Genomic DNA, 11,963 nt, shown 5'->3' with positions numbered 1-11,963 from the left:
CAAAATGCTTGTTTTGAGGTCGAGCCACTTTTGGCTCACCGTATTTTTCAACCAAAACTCTTGAATTTTCCCGAAATAAAAAATAAAGTTAGTTTTTATTTTTATTGTAAGAACATGTTAGCAACAACAGCACCAAACTCGTTAGTCATGAACCCAACTTCAATGTTAGTAGAGATGAAAAGCTTCATTCCTTCTTCATATACTTTCGAAACAGAAATCCAGAAGATAAAGCAGGAACTTCTCCAAGGAGATTTAGATTGCACTGCAAAAGATGAAACAAATGAACAGTATCTTTATGAAATGCAGGATATTATTGACCATCTACCTAAACTTCCTGAAATACAACAACAAAAGCTTACAATTCCAGAATTCGATGAAATTGAAGTCAGACCAACTGACTCAGTAGAAATAAAGAAGTTCATACGTAAGAGTAACTATGAGTTTCTTGGATTTCATTGCAACCACAAAGACTGCGATATGGTATATTTCATTGACATATATAAATCGGAGGAGTTTAAGACCTACGACAACTTTGTTTCGTTAGTTGCAAAATGTGTATGGCAGATAAGAGATAAAGATAGAAGAGGTAAAGTATGGAACGGACAAATAAAACCAGCAGCCTTTGAGTTAAAGAAAACCATTTACGCCTTAGTCATACTTGCAGGACAAATTTCAATGTACAATGCTAAAATGAACCCACAATGTTCAAAATGTAAAGCAGCAACAAGGAAATATAACTACTCCGTCAAAGAGATAGAACGTATGCGAAACGACTATGCTGACTTAAAGAAAGAAGTAGAGAAACCAGCAGAAGATAAAATGGACATGTTGACATTTCTGAACAAAAACTATCCAACAGCTGACGATTTCCTTCTTTCAGATGTCAAGAAGAAATATAAAGAAACTTTCGGCATTGTGAAAACTTTTGACATACTAAAAGAAGAAATAGAAGCTACAAAACTGTTTAAAGTCATGAACCATCACAACATATACCATGTAAAACGCTTATAAAACTTTATGGTAGAAATATATTTTTGCTGAGTAAAATGACCAAATTTCATTATATAACTGTATTTTTTTGACGAAGAGAACTTTTGCACTTCGTCAAAAAAATCCCTGAAGTCTTGACAAAACATATACGATGAAGTTTATTTCCTGGACTGTTGTCAAAATGTCATGTTGTCACCATTTTCAAAAGAAGTTCGTTTAACCGAGGGACCGAGGGACCGAGGGACCCTCATGAAAATTCAAGAGGTGACAAAGCATATACGATGAAATCATGACAAAACATATACGATGAAGTTTATTTCCTGGACTGTTGTCAAAATGTCATGTTGTCACCATTTTCAAAAAGATGTTAGTTGACCTGGTAGCACATGGTAGCATGGTAGCACCTAAAATATATTTTTGTCTGATTTACGCTCATTGACGATGAAGTCTTGACAAAACATATACGATGAAGTTTATTTCCTGTGTTGTTGTCAAAATGTCATGTTGTCACCATTTTCAAAAAGATGTTAGTTGACCGAGGGACCGAGGGACCGAGGGACCTGGTTCCACCTAAAATATATTTTTGCTGAAAAAAATGACCAAAAATCATGAATTTCCTCATATGTTTGCGTTCCTCGAAAAAACGAGGAACGAGATTCCGTACGAAAACAGTGAAATTTCTCTAGACCGAGAATTCTCGGCCTTGCATAAAATCCCTGAAATCGTGAAAAAATGACCAAATTTCATTATATAACTGTTATATTTTTACGAAGAGAACTTTTGCACTTCGTAAAAAAAATCCCTGAAATCGTGAAAAAATGACCAAATTTCATGAATTTCCTCATATGTTTGCGACCCGAGGAAAACCGAGGGTCGAGATTCCGTATGAAAATCGTGAAAAAATGACCAAATTTCATGAATTTCCTCATAGGTTTGCTACCCGCGGAAAACCGAGGGTAGAGATTCCGTACGAAAATCGTAAAAAAAATGACCAAATTTCATTATATAACTGTTATATTTTTACGAAGAGAACTTTTGCACTTCGTAAAAAAAAATCCCTGAAATCATATCTTTTATACAAGATAGAAAATCTTACTCGCCTAAAACTCATGAAAATCGTAAAAAATTGCGAGTAGGGAAAAAACCGTAGTCGCCTAAAACTCATGAAAATCGTGAAAAATTGCGACCCCGACTTTTTCCGGGGTCGCCTAAAACTCATGAAAACAGTAAAAAAATGACCAAATTTCATTATATAACTGTTATATTTTTACGAAGAGAACTTTTGCACTTCGTCAAAAAAATCCCTGAAATCATATCTTTTATACAAAATAAAAAAATAACGTTAGTTTTTTTTAAAAAATATTTTTTATTTTGTATGTAAAGACAGAAAATGACAAACACTGAGTTTGAAACAGTTAGAAAGATAGACAATAACACCAAAGTGGTTAGAATTGGTGATTTAAACGTAAGATACTCAAAGAAATACAAGAAATATTCTTTGTCAGACATTTTATCTCCATTTGGAAAGAAAGCAAAGGACTGGGTTAAAAATGCTTCTACTCAGAATATTTTGACAAGAAATCCTGAGCTGATGATATCGGTAAGATTCTATGGAACTGCAGCATATCTCATCGACAAAAGTCTTATACCAATAGTTTTGTTATGGTTAGACCCAGTTGTTGGATATAACTTCATAACATATGGTTCATTCGATACGGAACGTTGCAGTGAAGGCTTACTTTACATCGTTCAGAAACCGAAGGACTTCAATACAAAGAGATATAAGATAGGAAGAACATATAATATAACTCAAAGATATGACAGTATAGTCAATAGAGTTAAGGTTGTGTTTGTTAACAATATGAGAGCTGCAGAAACAGAACTACTTGAAAAGTTTGAGAAAATGTATGGTGCTCCCACGAAAGGTAAAGAAACGTTTGAAGTAGATGAGATAGGTAAAGCTATAAAATTATTTGACGAAGTTGCTGAAAAATACATGTAAAGCGTTTATTTTTGGTCTTTTGTGAAAGTAAGAAAATAACGCTAATTTTTTATAAAATATTTTTTTTATTTTGTATGTAAAGACAGATATGTCAACAACCGAGAACACAACAACTGCTATCGTTCATGAAGCCATAAATGAAGAATACGAGTACATACAGTATAACAAACAGTTACGTCTCATTCGTTCGGTCAAAGACGATATGTACCAAATGCAAAGTATTTTGACAGCATGTTTTGCACCAGATACCAAGCTTCCTAAAGACTGGTTTAGGAACCAAAGCACTATTGAACTATTAAATGAAGCACAGCGAGACAGACTTTTTTCGGGGTCGCCTAAAACTCATGAAAACAGTGAAGAACAGCGAGTGGGAGAAAAACCCCAGTCGCCAAAACTCTATGAAAATCGTGAAAAATTGCCAAATGGTTTGAGAGGCTGGTATGTACATAGACTTCTTGTAAATGCTGTTGCAATGTGGGCTTCGCCTCGTTATGCTTGGTATATTTACAGACTTCTTGACGAAATTCATAGACAAGAACGTGAAGAGCTAGAGAACAAGCTTGAAGCAAAAGACAAAAACATTCAGAAAAGAATACCACGTTCGGTACCAAAAGGAAAGGAAAAGAACTATAAGTATATGATTTATACTGAAGAGATGGAAAATGAAGAAGACAGAGATATGGTTATGTTGCATTTAGTCAGAAGAAACAACAAAAGCTTTTACGACCTTGCTAAGATTTACAAATCTAACAGAAATTGGTTCTATCGCGAAAACTTACCGATTTCAATGACACCAAATGAAGATGTGAAACAAATAGTTCAAGATACTTTACCTCAAACACACTATGATATGAAAGGTTGTACAATACTTACATTCAAAGAAGATTTGCCGCTACTGAAAGAAAAAATAACAGAGTATTTTGACAACTTCAAACAAGTAGAGTAGATGAACCATTTATTTTTCAAGCTTGACACCAAAGATGGCTCAGGTAGCTCTAGATGGTAAATTGTCTTGTCAAATCCTTCTGACATTCCGAGTCCTTCCTTCCGACAGGAAAAAAATTTCCTTCCGACAGGAAGAACTCTTCCTTCCGACAGGAAAAAATTTTCCTTCCAACAGGAAAAAATTTTCCTTCCAACAGGAAAAAATTTTCCTTCCAACAGGAAAAATTTTTCCAGTTGTCCGTCCGTAAACCATTCAAATTTTCGAAAATTGAGAACTTTTTGGTCGAACTTCAGGAAAAAATTTTCCTTCCAACAGGAAAAAATTTTCCTTCCAACAGGAAAAAATTTTCCTTCCAACAGGAAAAAATTTTCCTTCCGACAGGAAGAACTCTTCCTTCCAACAGGAAAAATTTTTCCTTCCAACAGGAAAAGTCCTTCCTTCCAACAGGAAAAGTCCTTCCTTCCGACAGGACACAAACGAATGTCCGACGTACCACCAACCGAGTCCATTCCAAAGCCAGAAGAACCGAAAGCTGCAGAACCACAACAGACTAAGACTAAACACTTACATTTTTTACGCTTGACTTTTTACAATTTGAACTTTGTTCGCGTAGATATGAATTCTGAAAGAAGTATGAGGGTCTTGTATGACTTTGTACTTCTCCCATAGTTCATGTCTGTCAAACTTACCTGCCATGGACTCTTTCATAAGTTCCATGAAATCGTCTTCGGACAATCCGGGGAAAAGTACAATGTCAGTAAGTATTCTCTTTACATCCTTACTTAAACTCTTGGCTGTCTGTACACAAATGACAACAGAGATGTTGAAGTGTCTGAGCTTCTTAAGAATTCGACACATATCTTGTTCTCTGTTCTTTAACAAAGGATGAGAGGCGAAATCATCTAAGATAAGAAGACATCTGTGAGGGTAAGTCTTCCAATCGTAAGATTGCAATTTCTTCGAAATGTATTCTATCTCTTTCTGTTTGTTTCTGAAGTGTTTCTTCTCTAATATTCTCTGCATTTCCTCATTTGGGTCTTTAAACTTCGAATTGACATACTCATTTATAGCATTGTACTTCAAAACTCTTCTTTGGTACTTCTTTATCCAATCTAACAACTCAGAGTCTTTTATACATACTAACTTAGACTTCTTTATAATATCTTTGAACGAATTTACGGTTTGGTCAAATTGACCAGAAGTACTACAAATAACAACTAACTCATAGAATGGGTTCTTCTCATCTAGTTCTTGTTGTTGTGCAGCCATTTTAAGATAAGTGAAAGTCTTACCCGACCCAGGCGGTGCAATTAGACCTGTTATACCATTCTGAGCAAATAAGAACTTGTCATGTATGGGTTTTATCTGAGCATTTTCTAACTTCCTCTTGTTCTTATTTAAAACATTCTCAAATTTCTTGTCAATGTCAGCAAACTTTTTTTCTAACATATTTTTAGAAAAATTAAAATTTTTATCTTTTTGAAAATGTCTAGCGATTTCGCCATCTATATTCGAGACAAGCTTTTCGACAGCAAAACATCTGTCGACCATAAAATCTTACATAGTGTAAACAAGAAAGGTGAATTTGTTCTAAAGTTCTGTTTCTGGGAATATGACAAGAACCATAAAACATTAAGCAGAGAAGTCTTAAAATTTGTCAATGACAGACTTGTTGACAGAGATGACGCCTCTTGGAGAGATGAAGTCCAACAAAACTTCTTAGAATGCAAAGAAGACACATGCGCTGTTCTTGAAGATGAAATAGAAAACAGAATAGAAGAGCTATTAAAGGACAAAGAACTTTTACAAAAATATGGTTCTGAGAAGTTTGACATAACTCCACCAGAAAAGAAGAAGAGAGAAAAGAAAGAAAAGAAAGTAGAAGAAGAGAAGAAAGAACCTGAGCCAGTTCCAGAGAAGGGGAGATATGACATGTAAAAATAAAATTTTATTTTTAGAACATTTCTGGGTCAATGTCAATGTTCTCTTCCTCTTTAGGAGCAAACACTGGCTTAGACTCTAAAATCTTTTTACCCAATTTACCTTGAACTTCTACAACTTTAGACTCATAATATTCATAGTCGTCTGCTTTCTTTGGTTCATAAGGTATAACAAGTTTGTATGCTTTGCCTTCTTTAAGGTTTGAGAACCTTCTGTCAAAACTTTCTTTGACTGTTAACAAACCTTCTATGTCTAAGTCTTCAAATTTCGCACCATTTTTAGTCACAATAGCAAACTTAACTGGTTCGATGTTCCAAACTTTGCTGAATGAAGACTTTTCAAAATGGTAGAAGTAAACATTCAAATATGTGAATGGGTCTAGTTCTTCTTTAAGTCCTGACATGTACTTGTTTACTGAGATGAATTTCGTCATCTTTTCTATCGGATAAAAAAATATTTTTTTTTAAATTTACTCAGAAAAATTTTTCTTTGTATATACACCATTCTGTACGTCTAAAAGACTTTTGACATTTGCCAAGAATGTTCGTTTAGACGCTGTCATATAACCATATTCTTGACAATATTGTTTATACGAATCGTACAATGACCTTTCATCTAAACACTCAAAGTCAGTTTCATCTATGAACAGTTCATATACACTCTTGTTTGCTTCTAACAATGTTTGTCTCTCTTCGGTATGTGGAATTTGTCTTGGATTGAACTTTGAAATATCTAATGTCATAAAATATGAGAACAAGTGGTTGTAAAAGTCAGATGTCAAAGTTTCTGCTAAGTCGTCAAAATATTCTGTATCTTGCATATGAGCTTCTGACGTTCTGACAACTACATATCTTCTGTCAGAACTTTCTAACTTCATCGGAACAGCATTGTTTGAAACCATAATGAAGTTTGCAACATTTTCACAAACTCTTTGGTCTTTATATTTTCTTTCAACAACTCCAACTTTGTCTGTTATAAGACTCTTCAAAGCATCTGAGTTCAAAACTTTTGTTGTATCTATACTTTGAAGTTCGTTACATACTATAAGTTTCATATTCTCTATTGAAGAGTTAAATTTACCGCAGATGTTTTCTAAGTTTGTCATATTAGGGTTCGAATACCTCTAACAGTTTGCATAAGATATCTGTAAAGAATGTGTTCTTACCTGTTCCTTGTTTTCCAATTATAATGAGAGCAGTTTCATTTTTAGCACTTGGATGTTGTAAGATGTTTGCAAACCAACATAAGATATACTCATAACCTTTTCGTTTCCATTGCATATAATTTCTTTGACATGGTCTAACCAAGCTTCTTAATATTTTCTTTCCATTCTACTTGTTCGTATTATATATCCAGTGAAGATAGAATAGAAGTTTGGAGAAGGTGTATAAAACTTTATACCACGAACTGAAAAATCTTCTAACTTTGACAATAAGATATCCCAAGCATCTAACATCTTCATGCCAACTTGTACGACTTTTATTTTCTTAAGTTTCTGTCTACATTCTTGTTCTGAACTATTGTTGCTCTTGGTTTGTTAAAGACAACATCCCATTCTTTCATGACATAACATTCTGGGGCAGAGTCGACATAAATGACTAAACGTTTCAAATTCTCGACTGCTTTGTTATAGTCTCGAAATGGACACATATTTCTGAACGTTTGGAAGTCATAAAAATCTGAAACATCTATTCTGTACATTTTTATAAAAATAAAAAAAATATTTTTTTTTATTCTTGAGCTATTTGTTGCATTTGTTGTTCTTGAGCTATTTGTTGTTGAAGTTGTTCTTTAGTACAATACTTTCACCAGTTGCATCTTCCAATTCGAAACTTTCTGCCGTCATTGACAAATACATAGGACATAAAAGTTTTACAGGAACAAAGTTTGCGTCAACTAAGGTTAAGTTTATGTTTGCTAAAGTGTTTGAGTTTACTAAGCTGAAAACTCTGCATTCGAATGAACAATAGGCAAACAGCAGAGAATGTGTTGTTTATACGCATAAGTATCTTTTGGTCATAGTAGTTTCTGTCGACATTCGAATAACACTTTGAACCTAAGTTTGAAACAATATATAAAATAGGTGTACTTAAAGTCAATGGAAAGACAAACCTTGTATGACACCTTTTCCTGTTATAGGAAACTGTTGGTAGTAAAAACCAGATATAAGTTTTGTATTATAGCTCATATTGTTTATAGTAAACTCAGTCGGACATCCAAACATAATGAAACCTGCTCTAGTTGCAGCACATGTTACACTCGTCCTTAAAGTATTAAATAAGTCAACAAAACCTGTTGGTGGTATATCTGAGTAAGTATCTTCAAAGGAGTATTTTTTACCATTCACAACAATAAAATCTTCTGGTGTCAAAAGAGCAAAACAAGCTTTAGTCGTCATTGTGTTTAAGTTAGTTTACAATATCGTCCTTGAGGACTTTGTAAGTTTGTTGTTATAGAATTATATGACTCAGGGTTTTTAGTCGTAATAGTATAAACCATTGTATCTTCTGCCATTTATATATATTTAAAAGTTTTTCTGAAAGTGGAGAAGAACTTCATCTAAACTTTCACATGGCGTTTCTTGAAGTTCTCTGTCTAAGAAGTTCAAATATTTTGTAAAGACATAGAACTTTCCTTTGTCTACACGAACAAACAAAACAGGGTCTTTCATATCGTTCAAAAGTGTGTAAAGTCCTTTACATGAAATAAAGTCTATATTATTTTTCTTCAAACATCTTTCAAGAAGTTTTGACATTTTTACTTAGCAAATAAATTTTAATGAAATGTTGTGGTCGTCAAATATTTTTATAACGTCTGGGAAACTATATTTTAAGTTCAACGTTTCACCTCCTTTCATAACGTATATCTTGTCAATGACATTATATGAAACACCACAGCAACTAACGTCGGGTTCTATTTCTTTGATGTTTATATCGTCTGCCTCTGTCAAAAGTTTCAATAGTTCTTTCAAAACTTCATGAGGTGCAATGACATATGAGTTCACTTTTACAGGGTTGTGTTCGACCAAGTTTAACATTATACCTAAAGCTTGACAAATCTTCTCCTGAGTTTGAAGTTTGTCTTTCAGTTGTTGGTAGTCGTTTCGAATATCTGCAACAGAACTTAAGTCTCTGCTAACTTCAGGATATGTTGGTTGTTCTTTTACAGGAACTATTGTTATACCATCTTCGTCTTCGTATGGTTTCCCCACTTCAACATCTCTTTCTTTGACATTGACAATAACACTTTGACTGTTTGTTTGAGTTGGTGAATTTAACTTCACATCTGCCACCGCCATTAAACCTTTTGAAACACTTACGCTTCTATTTTTCGGAAATGACATTTTACTTAGAATAAAAAGATGGACGTATTTGAGTATCTCTTCGAATTGAAGCAGAACAAAGTTTACACACACAAACAATACAAATACATTGACAGAATAGTTCTTTATACAAACAATGGTAAATGTTATAGAATAGCAGTCTTTGCTGAACCAAAATATTTTCATAAAGCAAAGAAAGTTGGTATAACTGAAATGGTGAAAGTTCTTGAAGCAGACAAAAATATAACTTCAAAACTTACAGATATTTCTAAAGGTAAGTTTATAATACAATATTATGTCAAAACTGGCGTACTGTCAATATTTGACGGAGAGAAGTCAGTTCAAGAACAACTTACTGACCTGCTGCCAAAATCTGCTCGATGGAAGCTGTCGTTATGCCAATCTGAGGAGCCCCAGCAGGTTTCATCGAACGAATCTTCAAAAGAGCATCTTCCGTGAAAAGTGCTATTGGTTTTGTAAACTTCTTTGCTCTCAGTTCATCTGGACCGTCTCTGTCACCAGTATATTGTATTTGTACAGTACCAACAGTTGAAATACCACCCATAAAGTCTTCTGAGTCAGCAAATGGAATGCCAAGCCAAAAGTTTGAACGGTCTCCATTTGTATATTGAGTTTTTTGACCTCCTGTATGAGTCCATACTTTCACATATGGCATAATAGAACTTTGCATTTCAGGGTTAATGGTTGTTGTGAAGTTGTTGTTAAAGTTCATAGCATCTAATGTCAAGTTGTATGACCTCATATCCTCAACTGTAGAATATTCTTCTCTTGGATAATATTTGCCATCTATGTTTATATGATATTTAATACCGGGGTTGTAGAAACAAGAATAGTCATTTATAGTTCGTCTGAACAGTACAAACATAGTATCTGCATGTTTCATTGCAGTTGTTAAAGCAATATCTGTTCTTGCACCTGGGTCAGCACTTTGGTTTCCAACTTCACCTGCAAAGTCTTTGACAGATATTTGGTGTATAGGGAACATAAGTGGAACTGCAATATATTTGGCAGCTAAAGCATTTGAAATATCTGGGTCCAACATATAGACTGCAAGTCTGCTTTCTATTCTCTTGCATTCAAATTTTCGCATGTGAACTTAACTGGGTCCCAAGCAGTTCCAGCAGCATTGAAATAATAGTTTACTTCAGTGTTGAGGTTTGAGAAACCAAAGTCTAAGTCAACTTTGTCTTTGCAAAAGTCGGCGAATGACGTTTTATTTGTTCCACTACTTCTGTAAGAGTGAATGGGTCTTGTGTTGGTGCAATGACTAAGTTATTTTTGCTTGGAGTAAGTTCAATAGAAATTTTTTCCTGCCCAGTTTGGCAAGTATCTTAAAAACCTGAAGATGAGGAAAGATGACAAAGGAACTCTAAGTTTCAGTTTTACTTTAGTGACAGCATTTCCATCTGAACCAGAAAGGTTAACATAAACTCCTGGAACGTTAGGGTCAAGTCTTCTTATTTTCTCAATAGTTGCATACTGGTCTGTTTGTTCTCTAGCTTGTGGTTGTACTGAGTTTCTCAAAGCGAACCATTCATAGTTTGCCCATGTTACTGTTTGAACTAAGTCAGAGTTAGAATATATCTTATATCCCATGAAAACTTCTGGAGCATATTGGTATCCGACATAGAAAATTCCATTGCAACCTTTCTTGTCAGACAACTTGGCAGAAGGTTTTATTTCAATGTCTTGTTCCACGTATAAGAATGAGTTGTCAATAGAAATAATATGAAACCTGTCGCAAGCAATATCTACTGTTGTTGAAGAACCTTCTCCAAACTCACCTACGTTTCCATAAGAAACAGCAGTTGTATATTCGTAAGTTCCAGGAACTATTTCTGACCTTCTAATGGCATTGTCGCATTCGTTATACCATTCGGAAACATTTCCATTCATGGCATCCAAAACTGTTGGCGTTATATTCTGAGCGGCGTACATTTCATATGGGTAAAAATATAGAATAGTTGGATTTATGTGTCATAATAGAACCCACGTGGACCAAGCTTTACTTTCTTCCTGGCTGAGTTTTTAACTCTTCTTTTTCCTTCATTGCCACTACTTTCACTAGATGAAGTTACTTCTTCACTATTTCACTTTGTTCTACTCTCTTCTTCTTCTCTTTGTGTCGCTTGGTAACTTGCCCTCTGCTTCAAGTTGTTGCATCTTTGCCTCATGTTCACCTAGTATGTTGTAAATTTCCCATGTCCTTTTTGCCTTTGGGCTCTGGTCGCCCATCTCAGGTAACCTATATCCTAGAAAGATTTTGTCATAGTTTGTATTTGAGTCTTCGCGTATTGTTTGCATGACTCTTTCCTGAGTTTCCGGTTCAAGCTCTTCAAACAGAGCTTGTCCATATGGAATAAGCTCGTTTCCAAATATATGTTTTTTGTAGCCATTCTGGTTTTCTTTCCATGTTACCAACAATATCTTTTGTGAATGGGAAAGCTTTTACCCAATGTTTCAGTCTTGCGTCATTTATTTCTGTAGTTGGTTTTATTTTGTCAAGGAACATGTTTTTCAATACTAACATTTCATTTGGTACTGTCCATTTGAGTTTTCTTAAATATTCATCCCTTCTCAGTTCATTGTCTGCAAAGTAAGTTTTTATGACATTTTGTAAACTTTCGTTTGCAAGGTCATGTACAATAGGTTCTCTTCCTTCTCTCTCCCTAACTTTCTTTCTAAACTCTTCACCAAATATACCATCTTTATGGTTCTGTGTAGTTCTTTGAGATAAATGT

General features: G+C 34.4%; 8 protein-coding genes across 8 annotated transcripts, besides 1 other annotated feature; 4 read left to right on the top strand and 4 right to left on the bottom strand.

Annotated features, from left to right (window-relative positions):
* Nucleotides 1-11,963: part of a mobile genetic element that runs on past both edges of the window.
* Nucleotides 115-1,011, top strand: TVAGG3_1026280 (organellar and viral DNA polymerase type B; the record flags this gene model as incomplete). The annotated part of the gene is made up of 1 exon (XM_051255016.1): nt 115-1,011. The coding sequence occupies one exon, from the start codon at nt 115-117 to the stop codon at nt 1,009-1,011; it is 897 nt and encodes a 298-aa protein (XP_051080590.1).
* Nucleotides 2,582-2,992, top strand: TVAGG3_1026270 (organellar and viral DNA polymerase type B; the record flags this gene model as incomplete). The annotated part of the gene is made up of 1 exon (XM_051255015.1): nt 2,582-2,992. One exon carries the CDS (start codon nt 2,582-2,584, stop codon nt 2,990-2,992), a length of 411 nt encoding a protein of 136 aa, XP_051080589.1.
* Nucleotides 3,081-3,938, top strand: TVAGG3_1026260 (KilA, N-terminal/APSES-type HTH, DNA-binding family; the record flags this gene model as incomplete). Its single annotated transcript, XM_051255014.1, has 1 exon — nt 3,081-3,938. One exon carries the CDS (start codon nt 3,081-3,083, stop codon nt 3,936-3,938), a length of 858 nt encoding a protein of 285 aa, XP_051080588.1.
* TVAGG3_1026250 (protein of unknown function, DUF4106 family) lies at nt 4,512-4,961 on the bottom strand (the record flags this gene model as incomplete). The annotated part of the gene is made up of 1 exon (XM_051255013.1): nt 4,512-4,961. One exon carries the CDS (start codon nt 4,959-4,961, stop codon nt 4,512-4,514), a length of 450 nt encoding a protein of 149 aa, XP_051080587.1.
* On the top strand, nt 5,424-5,876 carry TVAGG3_1026240 (uncharacterized protein; the record flags this gene model as incomplete). Its single annotated transcript, XM_051255012.1, has 1 exon — nt 5,424-5,876. The coding sequence occupies one exon, from the start codon at nt 5,424-5,426 to the stop codon at nt 5,874-5,876; it is 453 nt and encodes a 150-aa protein (XP_051080586.1).
* Nucleotides 5,893-6,312, bottom strand: TVAGG3_1026230 (protein of unknown function, DUF4108 family; the record flags this gene model as incomplete). Its single annotated transcript, XM_051255011.1, has 1 exon — nt 5,893-6,312. The coding sequence occupies one exon, from the start codon at nt 6,310-6,312 to the stop codon at nt 5,893-5,895; it is 420 nt and encodes a 139-aa protein (XP_051080585.1).
* TVAGG3_1026220 (protein of unknown function, DUF4106 family) lies at nt 8,641-9,177 on the bottom strand (the record flags this gene model as incomplete). Its single annotated transcript, XM_051255010.1, has 1 exon — nt 8,641-9,177. The coding sequence occupies one exon, from the start codon at nt 9,175-9,177 to the stop codon at nt 8,641-8,643; it is 537 nt and encodes a 178-aa protein (XP_051080584.1).
* Nucleotides 9,554-9,892, bottom strand: TVAGG3_1026210 (protein of unknown function, DUF4106 family; the record flags this gene model as incomplete). The annotated part of the gene is made up of 1 exon (XM_051255009.1): nt 9,554-9,892. The coding sequence occupies one exon, from the start codon at nt 9,890-9,892 to the stop codon at nt 9,554-9,556; it is 339 nt and encodes a 112-aa protein (XP_051080583.1).

This window comes from Trichomonas vaginalis, chromosome I (genome assembly GCF_026262505.1).
Source record: "Trichomonas vaginalis G3 chromosome I, whole genome shotgun sequence".
In the NCBI taxonomy this organism is placed as follows: Eukaryota; Parabasalia; order Trichomonadida; family Trichomonadidae; genus Trichomonas; species Trichomonas vaginalis.
The sequence above is the reverse complement of the archived record's forward strand: the minus strand, read 5'-3'. Positions and strand labels throughout refer to the sequence as shown.